The 17,262-nt window shown below is 37.0% G+C and overlaps 2 protein-coding genes across 7 annotated transcripts in view; both read right to left on the bottom strand.

Annotated features, from left to right (window-relative positions):
• Positions 1–267: 267 nt before the first annotated feature.
• On the bottom strand, positions 268–4,806 carry LOC145214743 (adhesion G protein-coupled receptor B1-like). The gene is made up of 7 exons (XM_080083348.1): positions 4,604–4,806; positions 2,726–2,884; positions 2,396–2,557; positions 1,784–1,939; positions 841–994; positions 446–574; positions 268–330 (listed from the first exon to the last, which is right to left on the bottom strand). The coding sequence occupies exons 2-7, from the start codon at positions 2,871–2,873 to the stop codon at positions 324–326; spliced, it is 756 nt and encodes a 251-aa protein (XP_079939474.1). The 5' UTR covers positions 2,874–2,884; positions 4,604–4,806; the 3' UTR covers positions 268–323.
• Positions 4,807–7,900: 3,094 nt separating this feature from the next.
• Positions 7,901–17,262, bottom strand: part of LOC145214730 (uncharacterized) — a 37,034-nt gene continuing 27,672 nt past the window's right edge. For all 6 annotated transcript variants that reach the window (XM_080083321.1, XM_080083319.1, XM_080083320.1 and 3 more), the window contains 18 exons: positions 16,972–17,139; positions 16,609–16,728; positions 15,600–15,767; positions 15,237–15,356; positions 13,835–14,002; positions 13,457–13,576; positions 12,964–13,131; positions 12,586–12,705; positions 12,093–12,260; positions 11,754–11,873; positions 10,990–11,125; positions 10,507–10,646; positions 10,160–10,305; positions 9,599–9,681; positions 9,378–9,537; positions 9,136–9,241; positions 8,670–8,821; positions 7,901–8,122 (listed from right to left, as the gene is read on the bottom strand). In XM_080083321.1, the coding sequence (XP_079939447.1) occupies positions 7,922–8,122; positions 8,670–8,821; positions 9,136–9,241; positions 9,378–9,537; positions 9,599–9,681; positions 10,160–10,305; positions 10,507–10,646; positions 10,990–11,125; positions 11,754–11,873; positions 12,093–12,260; positions 12,586–12,705; positions 12,964–13,131; positions 13,457–13,576; positions 13,835–14,002; positions 15,237–15,356; positions 15,600–15,767; positions 16,609–16,728; positions 16,972–17,139 (2,564 nt within the window). In that variant the 3' untranslated portion in view covers positions 7,901–7,921. The remainder of the gene's footprint in view (positions 8,123–8,669; positions 8,822–9,135; positions 9,242–9,377; positions 9,538–9,598; positions 9,682–10,159; positions 10,306–10,506; positions 10,647–10,989; positions 11,126–11,753; positions 11,874–12,092; positions 12,261–12,585; positions 12,706–12,963; positions 13,132–13,456; positions 13,577–13,834; positions 14,003–15,236; positions 15,357–15,599; positions 15,768–16,608; positions 16,729–16,971; positions 17,140–17,262) is intronic.

Raw genomic sequence — 17,262 nt, forward strand, 5'->3', positions numbered from 1 at the left:
TTTCAAAATAAGTTACCATCGGTGGTATGTTTTGTCACAGATTTCCTACAAAATGTAAACCTATGTAGTAAAATGATTAACAGTCATAAATCACAAGGATATGTTTCCTTTTTTGTATGGTATCCCTGGGGTTACTCAATGATAATTTTCAAAACTTCAGCAAATTATACACACCAGGACATGCAAACTTGTTGCACGATAAAGTTTCCTTAGAAGTTGTCCCACAATCCGAATTCCGTCCAGTACTGCAAGATCTTGTTCGGGTACGCGATCCGTCTCAGCAGATTTTTGAGCAAGTTGTCCAACCGTTCCACGCGTTCCATTTACCAACTGTATCATGACAGAAAACGTTTGTCGGAGGCAATGAAACACAACTTTACACCGAGTCAGTACAGTTTGCGTTTTAGACATAGTATTACATCGAGTAGTAGGGTTCTATGCACACCTCATGGGTAAAACAAGTTTACTTTTGTCCTGCATGAGTCTATAATCCGGTGTTTTTTCAACTTTGGGTAACGTTGAAACATGCATGCTCAAGAATCTAGCTGTCCAATTGTTGGTTTTGTTTTTCATTCTGTGGTCGTTGGAAGGTTGTTTTAAACAAAATACTGTCACTTTTAAACTCTGTAGTTGAAAAGATAGAATGGTTATGTTGTGTAATACGATTTCCATTTTACGACATGGGTAGAAGGGTTGGATAGCACTGATTTAAATCATATTGTTCCTCAGATAACTCATTCGATCGCTAAAAGTCTATTCCAGAAATGGGAACAGAGGTTTTGCTTCGTTTCCATTTTAGACCAAATAGTTTTACTCTACTTTACATGACGACCCACAAACCTGCACTTTTCTGTATTGCATTTCCATTTCTGTCTCCACTGGGTTCCACAATCAGCATTTTGTCCAGTGGGACACGTCCGTGTACGGGTCCTTGTTCCGGAGCCGCAGGGCTTGGTACAGGGACTCCACTGAGCCGAATTGTTCCATCTGAAACCTATTATATTAAACAATAGTGTAACTAATGAAAAAATCTCAAATCTGTTACTCGGACTTAGTTCACACAAATAGTAGGCAATGTCTTCTTCAACATTCCATACCACCACCATTAGTAAGTGGTTACTGACAATACCGTGCGGAAACCGTTAGTCAGAAAACTCTACATATCCCTACTATTCTCACAGGTCTATATGTGTTGAACAGTTAGTGTTATATTCACAGTGGCATCCTGTACTTACTAAAGGGACACACATCTGTGTTACAACCCATGTTTGCTGGGGGTCTTCACTTCCACAATCGGCATTTCTTCCAGTATTTCAGCTTCTACTTCTTGATTTCTTTCCACCGTCGCCACACGATCTTGTACACGGCGTCCAGGGACCCCAACCATTCCATTGTACGTCTAATTAGCAAAGTTTGTTTTAACTGCTGTATATATACCGATACCCGACAGTTTTAAATTGTATCATTTTTATACGTGAAAGTCTTTCAAGTGGCAAGTAACTTTACTTAAGTTGGCAAAAGTTTAATCAGAGTAATGCAATGAGTTATAATTTTAGCAAAATATTTTTTTTAAGCAGTGTGACCTGTGGGTCAAAATAAAGATACATTGTCGGTTAAGGTATTTATGTTTAAATTAACTGAATAGTTTGAATTTTGGTAAAGGCACAAAACTTGCAATGTCACCCAACCTGTCCCACACAATTGCAAAACAATTTTTACGAATTCAGACAAAAACAAACCTTACTTTAACTAGCAAAAATGAAATCTGTACTACAATCTATACCTGGGCAATCGTGCATGTTACACTCTTCACTTTCACTATTAGTTGTTCCACAATCCAAGCGACGACCAGAACTGCAAATCCTTGACCGAGACCGAGTCCCACCTCCGCATGGATGAGTGCAGGATCCCCAGTTACGCCAGCTATTCCATTGGATTGCTGCATATACGAATTGAGAGTTTAAAAAGTTTTCTGTAGCATTTTTAAACTGATACGCAAGCAAATGCCTGCACGTGTGTACTGGTTAAAGGAAAAGTTTTCTAAATCATATTAATAGAACAGGGGAATTAATTCAGTAATTATAATTAAACATTTGGTGAAATATATCTCCGGTGAAAATACTGTGTACAATGGTTGATTCTGTTTCACCTACGGATTTGCATATAGGGTTTTGGATTATAATTATCAGTACACAACACCTGTTAGGATTGATCTTTAGTTGCGGTGCTAATTTACTTAATCCATTTAATTCATTTTGATGTAAAAACGGTATATTTAATGTCAACACAAAAACGTTCTGTTAACATCTATACATTTTTACAGCGACGAATCTAAGTACACTACCAAACGAATTCATGATTTTTTCATGTTGGAACGGGCAAAATGTGTTTGCACCTGGACAATCGTGTTGATTGCAAATTTGAGCTTCTTGTACGAGATCACCGCAGTCCCCATTGTTACCAGTGTTGCATTCTCTTTCCCTAAATCGAAATCCCGTCCCGCATGGACGATTGCAGCTCCACCATGGTTTCCATTCTAACCAGGCAACAACGAAATCTGAAAAATGGATTTGATGCAAGTAATCACGTTTAAAGCAAGAATTCAAAGTCAAACACCCAATCTAACTTTATTTATGACTAAAACAGGACCACAAAAATATAATCTGCCCAGAAAAAAATGCTAAAAAGATCACAGCAAATTTGAAATTTAAACAGCACAACTAACCTGGACACAAAAAATTGTTGCAGAACTGATTTTCATCTTCAAATTCTATGCAGGGCGACGTTATACCAGTATAATAGCAGTTCCGCCTTCTTGTCTTCACTCCCCTTCCACAACTTTTTGAGCAAGCACTCCAATTGGCCCAGTCCATCCAAGTAAACACTAAATATTGCGTTCGAGCTTTTCTTGCAAAATATTTAAGCCGCAACAAAGCGACATTTTTCGTAGAAATTTTAATTCGGGATTCCATATTAATTTACTTTGGTTTTGGGCTATCCAAACTTATTATTTGAAATACTTAAAATAGCCTGTAGTAGTTTTAACGTTTCTTTTTCTTGACAACCATATACTAATAAAAACTAGAAGAGTGGCTTTCTGATATACTTCCATTTTATATATTCTATACGATATTTACCAATTAACTATACACATCATTTGATCTACACATATGATTGTTTTTGTAAACAAAAACTGATGGGTCCCCACACGCGCGTTTGTGCGGATTTACAGTAAACAAATGTTGCGGTGATTTTTACATTCTTAAGGACAAATTTTTAGAAAGCATTAACCCAACAATAAAAAAAATTGTTCGTATTCTTTTTGCACTATTATTGTCATGTAATTACAAAATTAAAACAACGTAACAAAGACTTAAATCTAATCTCTTGCTTTGACCCAGATATAGTCCTCCATGGTCGGGTTTTGAACACAATTTTTTTAGAAAGCTGTAACAGTTGTGTTACAGACACTTTAAATTAAAAAGCAATTTGCTACAAGTGTATACATAACAAATTGTTTTTCATTTAACTTTGTTTCGCAAAACGAGTACCATTGACCAGTAGTAACCTCTCAGGGTGTACACGCCAAACGACTGTTTGACCTTTTGACACCATTTTCAATAGCACGCCGTCATTCGTGTTCAACAATACTGTTAAGCCTAATTTATACATGCCTTGAGTATTGACTCCTTAATTGATTGTCAAAAAAACGCTACGTTATGAAGAAAGTTCTGAGCTGTGTTTGTAATACCGACTAGTTGACCTTAAGTAACCCGTGATCATGCGGCAGCCAACCTGACAACGAGCATTTAAAAGACATTTATTTGGCAAAACTCAAGTTAATTTTTTCATCTTAACTTTTATTAACAAAGTTTTTCTTGACATATACAAAACCGAAGCACGGTTATTAGGTTTAAATCACGTCATAGGTGTAAAACCTTCGCCAAAACTGAAAATGTGAGTGACCACTTAATAAAACGACATAGCATTGCTGTGCAAAACAGCTGATTTCTAACCACTGAAACGACGTCTCGTAAAACGTCTGTCCGATGTCAAGCTGAGCCCTCCCGCTATCGTAAACCAGTGAGTTACTCTCTTGGTACTTCTGCCTACAGTGTCTTTCTTGACCAAACGGGCGTTAGACACATTTATGTTTCGGGAGCCTATGGGTGAACCTCTGGGTCATAAGGGGTCAAAATTCACATGGACCATCTTTAGACCAATATCTGCAATGTGTGTAAATTTGAAAAAGTTTGAACCATTCTTTCTTGACCAAAACGTGGGAACAATAGCCGCGCTAAAAATTTCACGTTTTGGGGGGCTGTGGGTGAACCGGGGGATCAAACGGGGTCAAAATTTACATGGACCATCTTTAGACCAATATCTTTAATGTGTGTAAATTTGAAAAAGTTTGAACCATTCTTTCTTGACCAAAACGTGGGAACAAATCTGCGTTAGAAAGAAAAAAAGAAAAAAAGAAAAAAAAAAAAAAGAAAAAAGAAAAAAGAAAAAAAGAAAAAAGAAAAAAAGAAAAAAAAAATATAGACAAAAACAATATGTGTCCCCTTCAGGGAAGGGGACCCATAACTATTAATCAAATCACCGGTGCAGGAAAACTGGTTGCACGAGATAGATTCAGTATATTCTGTTCCACATCTTCCAGTGTTATCGCTGCAGCTTCGTGTACGGTATGAAAATCCAGCCTCACACGTTTTTGTGCAGTCGCTCCAACCTGACCATGGGTTCCAAGATGGCAAATCTAAGCACAAAGCAGAAACAACCTTGTCGTGTGTAGGTAAACTGAAACAAGAGTTGTACAAAAAGCTTATCAAAATAAACAAACAACAAGTTTGTTTTAAAACAAAATAAAACATTGTCTTACAAACTGCAACTAGATTTGATTAAAAAGCATATCTCTAAATAAACATATAAGGTATTCTTCCCTTTTAACGCAAAGTTTTCTTGTGTTTGACGTTTGTTCAAATCGAATTCAATACAAAATACAATTGTTTTAAATTTTGCAGTACTTCTAAGCAAGATGCATACTAAACCTTTGTTCAACATTAAGTCTCCAAAATTGCTTCCGTTCGGTTAAGTTGCTTAAGTCTAGCACACCACAAACTATTTGTAATATTTTTTTAAGTTGCCGATTTTGTAACCGTTAAAACAGTGAATGTTGAAAAGGTGCAAGACCTCTTGTTTGTAAGCAGTTTCGATACAACATCGGTTTTTTTTTGGTAAAAGCCTGCTGGTCGAAAAAAGAATTTATCAACATTTGAAAAAATAAAAACACCTTTCGCATCTCGGTTTTGTGGTTTAGGAAATATGCAATAATTGAGTCTGCTCGTCTCCACAATCAGAAACATCTGGAATATCTTCATTTCCCTGGGATATTTCTTCCAGCACCCACTGATGGAGATGTGGGTAGAAAGCCATCATTTTCTTGTCTAAAACGCAAATATTTATTGTTGTGCTGTCAGAATTTATTCTACAAGAAAATGTACACAAACAAGTTAACAAAGGCAACATTAACATTTTTTAAAACCTTGGTTTACGGCTTACGCACTAAACACCCGACAATGTTAAAAGCACCAACCTATAGGCAGGTCTGGGAACGTACACAGAGCTGCTCTTACCGTGTACCGTGTAACATGAAGTGAATCCAACCTGAATCCCAACGCCACAAGTAACAGATCACGAATACCATAGGTAGAGCTACTAAGATAAAACGAACAACAGACAAACTTTGGTAAATACTGATAGATGGCGTAAAGCGCACATGTCCTTTGTTTGCGGCGAGCCCATAAATGGACCTAGTAATTAAAAACGGCGATAAAATTCATTCTATTTGAGTCAGGAAAAATGTTTTTTTATAGAACCTCGAAAGCTCCTCTGAAAGTTTCAAAAAAAGTTGTAATCCATATACACGCATGAAGTATGTGGCTTTAAGCCCTGATCCTGGTCCATGGTTCTTGATTGCTATTGGGTCGTAAAGAAACACTACATATACGTCCTTAAACTACATACGACTGCCAGTTTTCCGAGTTAGATTTGGATTATTTTATTCGTCGCCATTTATTCATAGACAAAATAACTATATGGTGGACACTTTTGGAACCCGTGAAAGTGATGACAAGTGCATTTAATTTCCATCAAAAGCTTTTTTTTATTTAAACTGTAGACCAATGTATAAGGTTATGTTCTTGACGATGAAGTATTACGTACAAAAAACACGTCTTTCCTTTCAAAGACAACATCTACATGTTTTGCTACATTGATCTGTCAAATATAGGCAGTTGGAAACAAGGCCTACATTTACATAAGGTGAAGTTCGCTGACCTAAATGTTATTAACCCTATACCAGCGGTTCTTAACCTTTTGTTCTCCACGCCCCCCTAAGGTGTTTGTCGGGCACTTCACGCCCCCCTGAAACAGGCAAAAAACGACAGTTTTTATCGAACACATGCAGCAATAGAACTACCAGAATTTTTCGTCGCCTATGTTGTAACCAGGGATCACCTCATTACGGCCCGGGAGCGTTAAAAATTGTGCAAACACGCATAATACATTTTAGTAATAATTTTACCTGGTCAAACACGATTACAAGTTTCATCCAAAAGCAGTTTGTTACGTCACAGAGAAAAGCAAAGAACAGTAATTGTGTACGAACAATTGCCTTTTTAGTTCTTTGTTGTAGAATAAACGTGCATTAGTTCGTATGTGACACTCACTTTTATATTTTTCATAATTTTACAATTAAACAGCTGCACAATCTGAATACAAATAAGATCGTGGGAAGACATGAACCCTTTGCGGTCTCGTCAAAATCGCCTCGCGAGTGCCAGTTTGGGAAAGGCTGCGTCAGGGCTTGAACCTATGCGGCTCTCGTAATTGTTAAAATTATCCGGCCTGTAGTTAAAAATCTTGGTGACCCTTGTTCTAAACTGACCAAATAAAAACTTTGCCACGTATGTCATTATTCAAAATTTGTGTTACGCCATAAGGTATTGCATCATAATATTCGTTTCTTTTAAAAAACGTTTGTGCTTGCAAACAATAGGCTTACACCAAACTTACAAAATCAGTTTTAGGGAAGGTGAAAGTTAAATAAATTTGTTTATTTACCTTTTGGCTCACGCCCCCCTTGAAAAAGCATAATTTCAGGCCCCTGATTGTTTCCAGCTGACTGTACAACGTTTGCAGTATACGTTGGCACAACGCAATTTTGTCGACATTAACGCTAACGCTTTATCCAGAGGAAACTATCAATGACAACAATACGTTGAATTGGCAGTGGTTTTAAATCATCTGATTTTCCCACTTCCTTCTATGAATCCGGGTTATATTTCGGGAACGTAGCCGCAGTTGATCCGAACGGTTTTCAATTGCACATGTTTAAGCATGGGAACCACTAGGTTTGACGCATTTTAACGTTTGTATTAGCATGATTTGGTACGTAAAAAGTGTTTCGGGTTGCTTGTGATTTCAATCACGTGTTTTGTTTTCAAGGTTATACGTCAATGATGATTGAAATTCTTTAAAGATAGAAATTGCTCATTGCTAAACAGGACAAACAACACATTTACATACTACGTGTAGATGCTATGATCCTAGATTTAAAGTCAAACATATTTTAGCCTATTATAACGTTGATTTGTCAATTAAGACATTTAATTTAAACAAGCATTGCTTTAAATTGAATTGCAATTCTACAATAACCATTTTTTCTGACATAGGCCTATGCTTTGCGTGCTTTTGATGCCATATTTGATGCTTTGCTTTTGATGCCATATTCAAGTGGTCTTTATCTGTGCCACTGACATACCAAAGACCATGCATAATATTTTTATAATATCTGACATTTACAACTCATATCTAACTTAAAAGTGCGAAGTGCAAGTGAGTGATAAAAAATCTTCGTTTATTTGCATTTATCGGGAAGATTTGACAAAGTTGAAATTCCAGTAATCGCTTGAATCCAATAACGGTAGACTGCCACTTTGGTATAGACCGCTTGTTGCCCAGGCGTCCTACAATCACGAGACCCGTATGACGTAATACCGATGACGTACCAGGCACATGATTCGCACAACTGACACATGAGGGGCCCTCCACTCTCCATCTATAAACATTGAATGTGATCATAACATACAGTAAACCTTGGGTATACTGGGTTTAGTTAATTCGGAACTTCGACTAATTCGAACATAACTCAAAGTAGAAAAGTTGAGTGATATCTGATTGGACTTTAACTAATCGACATCGGTTAATCCGGATCTTCGCTGAATCCGGACAATTGGTTTTGTACAATCGGGTCCGGATTGTACTTGAGTACTGCTGAGCAGGCAATAAAATTGAATTCTTTGGACCAAGTCGCATATTGTAATGAGAAAAAAATTACCGAATTTACATAGAGCCCTGCTCTTGGGGAAAACATTTTTAATAAACTTGTTTGGAATAAAAGATTTAAGGTGAGTCGAGACGCATTTTTTTGTTTGTCGTTGCTTGAGTCAATTATGGAGTCTATTAAATCAAAACAATCACTTTGCTCAATAAAAAATTTTGCCTACATTCATTTAACATTTTTACACCAATGCACCTCAGGCTTTTTTTATAATATCATTAAACCCGCTGCGTGGCGGCGCAGTTTCAAATTGTAATCGACTTACAAGGCAGGTATTGGTGTTTGTGTCGTTGCTGGATTCCGCGCACAGAACATAATTGGACAGGGTGGGGTAATTCAAGTTGCATTGTTCTTGTGTGACAACTTGCATGACAACCTCGTTAAGGTTTTGAGATTCCACTGAAGTAGATAATAGAGCTGCAAAATACAAATACATTAACAAATTTAGCTTCAACCTTTCAATTTGGAATCATAATTGTTTAACAATATCAACTGTTAACAAACGTTGGTTAGTACAAACAGAATAATTACGAACATTCATAAACAATGACAATGTAATCATCTTACTAAATCCCATCTTTCTGCACTTTTCTTTTCTATAGTTTTCAAATTCAAAAAATACAATATACAGCGATGGTTGAGTGTCTGTGTTTTTGAAAGTAAATGGTCTGTTTGTAACTTTGAGTAAAAAAGTCAACCAAAGCTGTTTAACAAATTTTAGAGTTACTTACTTTCTCTCCAACCCGCAGTGAAACAGGTTTGACCGCTGAGGTCTGTCTCTGTGAAAGACAAACAGATTGGACGAATGTATGCTGTGATTGGAACATCGTCCGAAAGCTAAACCAATCAAAAAACGGTTAAATTTACAAAGTAAGAAACTGTCATCTTTTTTCATGAGTTTTTAACCTTGGTCGTTCCTAGCTAAGAATCCTGACTATTTTTGTACATACAGCCCAAGCACAATATTTGTTACCTGCAATAAGGCTATGTCGTGTTCAATAGTGTCATCCAGTGGATTCTGTCTGTAAGTGGGATAAGTAGTTATGTTCTGGATTCGATAAGTGCGAGAATTTGAACCGGTTTCTTCGTATTTTCCACCAACCGTGGCTGTGACATTGCTAAGGTCGATAGGACTGAAAATTGAAGAAGTTTGTGTTATACGTGTTAGTTGTTTCACTTGCAGAAAAAGCTTACTCGAAGCAGTGGGCTGCTGACATTACCCATCGTCGGTGTATCAACGTTCCTCCACACACTAAGAATCCAGACCTGAGGTAAACCTAAACCAATAGCATACTTTTTTGTGCAATGTATGATATCCATTATTATAATAGTATGTTTTTTCTATTTAAAAATAAAAGGAGTGCGTTTACCCAAAACTTATGAATGGGTTTCTGCCTAAGGTTGCTACAATATTACAACCTTTGTTTTATCATTGTGGCACGATTACGACACTTTTCCGCACCACAAATTTATGTACCGATGCTCAAAGGCAATCATTTGATTTTTTTCTTTCAAAAAAAATATATGTCCTGGAAAAGACCATTTTGGGTACATCAGAAAACGTGCCAACAGAATGATTAATTCTGGCACCATTGAGATAGACCTGGGTACTTCGCCCTTTAGTCCCAACAAACTGACTATACCAGCCTGAACGGACTGTGTCTCGACTCCAGCCGCACTGATGAGATCTGATGACCGTTCGCAGAAAACTTTTCGTGCTTGTTTACAAGTTTTGGTACCTAATAAAACTATTACCATCCAAGGCCAAGTCGTTTGATTTCCGATCTCTCCTCCGACAGTTCCGTCATTTGCCAAATTTTGACCACACGTGACGTTTCGGTTGGTGACGCAACACTTTGTTGAGTTTCGTCGAAGGGTTTCGCCTTCGGGACACGGTGATTCTAAAAACATGATTCGCGATACGTTTTGTATGAAAATCGTACTTTTTCTGTTTTTATTTTGCTTTGTGTTTGTAAAAGTTTCACAAACTAAACACCGTTTTCTAAAATTTTTGAACAAAATGCGTTTCGTTTGTAAGCAATTGGCCAAAAGTTGTTGTTGCTTTTTACTGTCAAATGTTCCTTGCCAGATGCAAAACTTACCTTCACACTCGCATGCTGGACACAATTCGCAAGTTTTGGGACAGTAATTACTGGCGTAGGTCGGAATTTGCGAACAGAAAGGTTTGAATTGATCGCAACCCGCCCCTTCTCTATCTTCGCACTTACACTCTTTGCAGACTCTGTGAATCGAATTTTGATTTTTTAATGCAACAGTTCATCCGGCTGAAATATTTGTGAGAAAAATGAGATTCAATGAAAAATGACAAGTACTGTAAACTAAATACGAAAAATTATGATTTCGGTCTAGGCCAGTAGTTCTCAAACTGTGCGTCGCGACGCCCTGGTGCGTCGTTTCAATTTTCCAAGGGCGTCGCAGAATAGTTCCGTTTCATGGCTTTTTGTTGTTGTATCAATAAACACAACTTTAAGAATAAGTTTCCTCATTAACTTTTATTTGCTGGTGCGTCGCAAGTCCAGAAAACTTTTCCAAAGTTTGAGAATCACTGGTCTAGGCCTACTCACGGGCAAGGTTTTGTCACGCAAATCCTCGATTCAGTGTTAAGTTCTTCGCATGAATCACCAAGGCAACGTCTTCGATACACTGTTCCACTTCCACAGCTTACAGGACAATTGCTCCACTCGGACCATTGGCCCCAGCCTAAAAAAAACACTTTGTAATGCATCAATCAACAGTTAACTCCAGGGTCACACACATAAATTAAGAGAGCCACTTGAACATTTTTGCGTTTTTCGAGCTGTTGGCATGGCTGGGATGACCAGGACCCAAATTTACTTTAAAACATTTTAGATGTAAATACATCAACTTTAGTCAGTTTGAAGCACAGTTTCTTCACCAAACGGAAGGTACAAACTCATGTTAACAGTACAAGAAAAAACAACGAAAGATTATACTTTAGTTATACTTTTTATTATACCGAAGAGCACAATAATCTAAAAAACGTTTTTACCCAATGGTAATGAACGTTAAGTTGATTAACAACAAAAACGACACAAAAACATGAAAGAAAATTACACATAATGAAGAAAAGGTATTCATCTATGTGATTTATCGTTGTTGCAAGCAATAGAGATTATAAAACCTAAAGGGGTTGACAAGTTACCTTCGGTTGCCAACAAAGGTTGTGGGATGAAAAATGGTAATAGCCACTAAGCAAAGCCGCCAATATTTCGTTAAAAAAGCGTCTAAAAGTGCGATTTGAAAATAGGTTTTTTGTTTAAGAAAACATAAAACCTGATTTATTGTTACAATAAATGATTACTTTTACCCTCAAAAGCGAAAGATCCAGGAAACTTTCCCCGTGACAAACTAATGATGCTATTGCGTCTCACTCCTATATAGGAATTCATTCCAGCAAGTTTATAAACAGTAAAACTTCCACCAGCATCTGAAAAAAGCAGGCGGTAGTAGTGTTATCGCAAGCTCCTAACATAAAGTTTTGTGGACCAATAACTGACTAAGCCGATGGATAAAATCATGGTTATCCTTATGTCTGAATAATGAAACAATCAATTTTGGTGGCAATAAATACATTTTCACGATAAAGGCCTACAAAAATTAGGTTTGCGAGGCATTTGAAATCTTATGAAATCAAATATTTTTTTACTTGTCATTTTTCCGTCATGCATTGCAGCTGCACAAATGTACGAGTCGTCTGTGTAAATCCTAGAACCCCAAAGGCGATTCACATGTGCAATGCAACCTTTAGGACATGCGAATTCGATGAAATCTTTTTTGTGGAAATTCATTTGGTCTCCTCGTTTGACACACATATCTGTAAAACAGTACATTTGGGTATTTTAGATTTTTATAATTATTTTTATAATTATCTAAAAGGAACTTTCTGATGTTTATTTCGTAGCGGTCCTATTGTACGGTGGCCCAAACAAAACACGTGACACAACATCACATGTAAACACACAACCCGAAGTCGAAACCGACTTTCAGGGAAGCGAACCCATAAATAGCACAAGGGATGATAAAGGTTAAAATTAACTGATTACACAAAATATGCCAATACTTCTCATTGTTTTGTAAAACAAAATCCAGCATGATTGCATTAAACTCAGGAAAAAATATTTAACTAAAAAATCTTTTACCTTCAAAAGCGAAAGATCCCTTAAACTTTTCCTTCGGCTTACTATCAATTTTATTGCGTGTCACTCCTATATAAGACTTCATTCCAACAAGTTTATAAACAGTAACACTTCCACCAGCATCTGAAAAACAGCAGGCGGTAGTAGTGTTTTCGCAAGCACACAATATAACGTTTTGTTGATCCCATAACTGGCTAAGTCGATAGATCAAATCCTCGGATATTAATCGCGAAATCCTGATGTCGAAAAAATGAAACAGTTTCTTAAACATAGATCTGACGATCACTTTTGGTGGCGATAAATACATTTTCACGATAAAGGCCTACAAAATTTAGGTTTGCAAAGCAGTGAAAATCTTATGTAATCAAACAATTTTTTCACCTGTTATTTGTCCGTCATGTATTGCAGCTGCACAAATGTATGAGTCGTCAGTGTAAATCGCAGAACCCCAAACACGATCCACATGTGCACTGCAACCTTTGGGACATGCAAATTGGATGGAATCTTTTTTGTGGAAGTTTATTTTGTCTCCTCGTTTGACACACATATCTGTAAAAAAGTACATTTGGGTATTTTAGATTTTTATAATTATTTTTATAATTATCTAAAAGGAACTTTCTGATGTTTATTTCGTAGCGGTCCTATTGTACGGTGGCCCAAACAAAACACGTGACACAACATCACATGTAAACACACAACCCGAAGTCGAAACCGACTTTCAGGGAAGCGAACCCATAAATAGCACAAGGGATGATAAAGGTTAAAATTAACTGATTACACAAAATATGCCAATACTTCTCATTGTTTTGTAAAACAAAATCCAGCATGATTGCATTAAACTCAGGAAAAAATATTTCACTAAAAAATCTTTTACCTTCAAAAGCGAAAGATCCCTTAAACTTTTCCTTCGGCTTACTATCAATTTTATTGCGTGTCACTCCTATATAAGACTTCATTCCAACAAGTTTATAAACAGTAACACTTCCACCAGCATCTGAAAAACAGCAGGCGGTAGTAGTGTTTTCGCAAGCACACAATATAACGTTTTGTTGATCCCATAACTGGCTAAGTCGATAGATCAAATCCTCGGACATTAATCGCGAAATCCTGATGTCGAAAAAATGAAACAGTTTCTTAAACATAGATCTGACGATCACTTTTGGTGGCGATAAATACATTTTCACGATAAAGGCCTACAAAATTTAGGTTTGCAAAGCAGTGAAAATCTTATGTAATCAAACAATTTTTTCACCTGTTATTTGTCCGTCATGTATTGCAGCTGCACAAATGTATGAGTCGTCAGTGTAAATCGCAGAACCCCAAACACGATCCACATGTGCACTGCAACCTTTGGGACATGCAAATTGGATGGAATCTTTTTTGTGGAAGTTTATTTTGTCTCCTCGTTTGACACACATATCTATAAAACAGTACATTGGGGTATTTTATCTTTTTATGTTTTTTTTAAATATCTTTAAAGGAACTTTCTGATACTTTTTTCGTAGCGGTCCCTTTGTCACGTCTGAGTTAAGTCGGGCCGGGCTTTTCGGTTCGGGTTCGTTTCTTGACACAACCTCAAGTGTAAACACCCAAATGTCGAAATATATATAACGTGCTACACAACAAATTTAAAACACTGACTGCATGTCAAAACTTCTGTTTAGATCTATGCACCTTTAAAATGTTGAGTTGAGTTGAGTTTCTTTCGCTTGGTGAAAGACGACATAGCGACACAATTGCACTAAAACAATCACCTATCCGGAAATAGCTGCGCAACGTTAAAACGTTATGGAGCGCATAAAAGTATCAGGCACAAGTGGTGGATGAGAGCCAAAACGCGCTGCAGCTACACCGCCATTACAAGTCGTTAAGTGTCTGGGGCTCACAAGAAAGTGAGGTTGGCGCATTGTGGGTAAACCCGACTGGGGGAGGGACGTTGGTGGAACCAGTCGAGGGGGGCCCTATAAACTAACCACCCGTGTTAGGGAAAGAGGGTGGGGTTCGACAGCAAAAGAAACCACCAAAAGAAACCCTGTCGGATAGTTTTAGGCGCCGGTTATATACCAGTACAGTGGTTTTCAACCTTTAGTGGACCGTTGTCACCTAATGGAACTTTTTGGCCTTGTAGCCCCCTTCAAGTAACCCTATGGGAATAAAGTTATTTGCAACATACAATAATTATGAGCAATAATAAGAGAAAATCAAATAGCTTTTAGTGGGTGTTTCTGGTGAATCTACATCTGCCCCCCCGTGAAATTAGTCCGAATGGCTCTTAGAGTGAGATTGGCGAACCCTGGTCCAAGGGATAAAACACATTAACATTTTTGACAATTTAGTCTTAGGTGATGAGTTGGTAGGGAGATTAAAAACACAAAAACACAAAAGGAAAAATACAAACGATCAATAAATGGAAATCTTCTATGTAACTTATCGTTGTTGCAAGTAAGACAGTTTAGTCTAGTGATTATAAAACAGGAACTTTGCGAATAAGGGTTCGCAAGATACAATTGGTTGATAAAATAGGACAATGAATAATAAAGGTTAAAGTTAACTAATTACACAAAATATGATATTACTTCTTATTGTTTGTTAAAAAAGTCCATCATGATTGCATTAAACTTGGAAAAATGTATTTCACAAAAAAATTCTTTTACCTTCAAAAGCGAAAGATCCGGTAAACTTTTTCCTCTTCGTACTAGTGATTCCATTACGTGTCGCTCCTATATACGACTCCATACCAACAAGTTTATAAACAGTAACACTTCCACCAGCATCTGAAAAACAGCAGGCGGTAGTAGTGTTTTCGCAAACTTGTAACATGACGTTTTGTTGATCCCATGACTGGCTAAGCGGATAGATAAAATCCTCGGACATTAACCGCGAAATCCTGATGTCGAAAAAATGAAACAGTTTGACGATCACTTTTCGTGGCAATAAATACATTTTCACGATGAAGGACTACAAAATTTAGGTTTGCAAAGCAGTGAAAATCTTATGTAATCAAACAATTTTTTTACCTGTTATTCGTCCATCATGTATTGCAGCTGCACAAATGTACGAGTCTTCTGTGTAAATCCCAGAACCCCAAAGACGATCCACATGTGCAACGCATCCTTTGGGACATGCGAATTCGATAGAATCTTTTCGGTTGAAATTTATTTGGTCTCCTCGTTTGACACACATATCTGTAAAACAGTACATTTGGGTATTTTACATTTTTATAAAAATCTAAAACACACACCCCGACGTCGAAACATATATACCGACTTTCAGGGAAGGGAACCTTGTCAAAACTTGTGTTTAGACTTATGCACCTAAAAATGTAATATAGTAGTATATACTTATTTTTTATTTGTGCCCAAGTTCAGAGACTGTATATTTTTGTGCTCGTGTATAACACAGACTATTAGGAAATAGATAAGCGTTAAACAAATGAATTGCTACGTGGGGACGTGGAGAGTTTCAATTTCAAATGCTTTTACTGTTGACGAGACTAGTTTACCAAGTGTGCCTAATGCAAGAAACTAACTAACAACCAAAAATCGGAAGTCGTGAGACAAAAAATGTTTTTGCAGTAGCATTTCATTTCAAATTTCAAAACGGCTTTGTGGCTTCCATCGTTTTTCTTTACTCTGTGAAATTAGTCCGAATGGCTCTTAGAGTGCTAAAGGTTGGCGACCCCTGGTCTAAGGGTTAAAACACATTAAAATTTTGAACAAATTTGTAAAATTTTACAAAAACAGAAAAGGAAAAATACAAACGTTCAATAAATGGTAATCTTCTATGTAACTTATCGTTGTTGCGGTAAGTTAAGTAAGAGAGTTTTGTCTAGTGATAATAACACAGGAATTTTTGTGAATAAGGGTTCGCAGGATACAATTGGTTAATGAAATAGGACAAGGAATGATAAAGATTGAAGTTAACTGATTACACAAAATATGCTATTACTTCTTATTGTTTGTTAAAAAAGTCCATCATGATTGCATTAAACTTGGAAAAATGTATTTCACAAAAAAATTCTTTTACCTTCAAAAGCGAAAGATCCGGTAAACTTTTTCCTCTTCGTACTAGTGATTCCATTACGTGTCGCTCCTATATACGACTCCATACCAACAAGTTTATAAACAGTAACACTTCCACCAGCATCTGAAAAACAGCAGGCGGTAGTAGTGTTTTCGCAAACTTGTAACATGACGTTTTGTTGATCCCATGACTGGCTAAGCGGATAGATAAAATCCTCGGACATTAACCGCGAAATCCTGATGTCGAAAAAATGAAACAGTTTGACGATCACTTTTCGTGGCAATAAATACATTTTCACGATGAAGGACTACAAAATTTAGGTTTGCAAAGCAGTGAAAATCTTATGTAATCAAACAATTTTTTTACCTGTTATTCGTCCATCATGTATTGCAGCTGCACAAATGTACGAGTCTTCTGTGTAAATCCCAGAACCCCAAAGACGATCCACATGTGCAACGCATCCTTTGGGACATGCGAATTCGATAGAATCTTTTCGGTTGAAATTTATTTGGTCTCCTCGTTTGACACACATATCTGTAAAACAGTACATTTGGGTATTTTACATTTTTATAAAAATCTAAAACACACACCCCGACGTCGAAACATATATACCGACTTTCAGGGAAGGGAACCTTGTCAAAACTTGTGTTTAGACTT

Source organism: Phallusia mammillata, chromosome 2, assembly GCF_965637545.1.
Source record: "Phallusia mammillata chromosome 2, kaPhaMamm4.hap1.1, whole genome shotgun sequence".
Taxonomy (NCBI): domain Eukaryota; kingdom Metazoa; phylum Chordata; class Ascidiacea; order Phlebobranchia; family Ascidiidae; genus Phallusia; species Phallusia mammillata.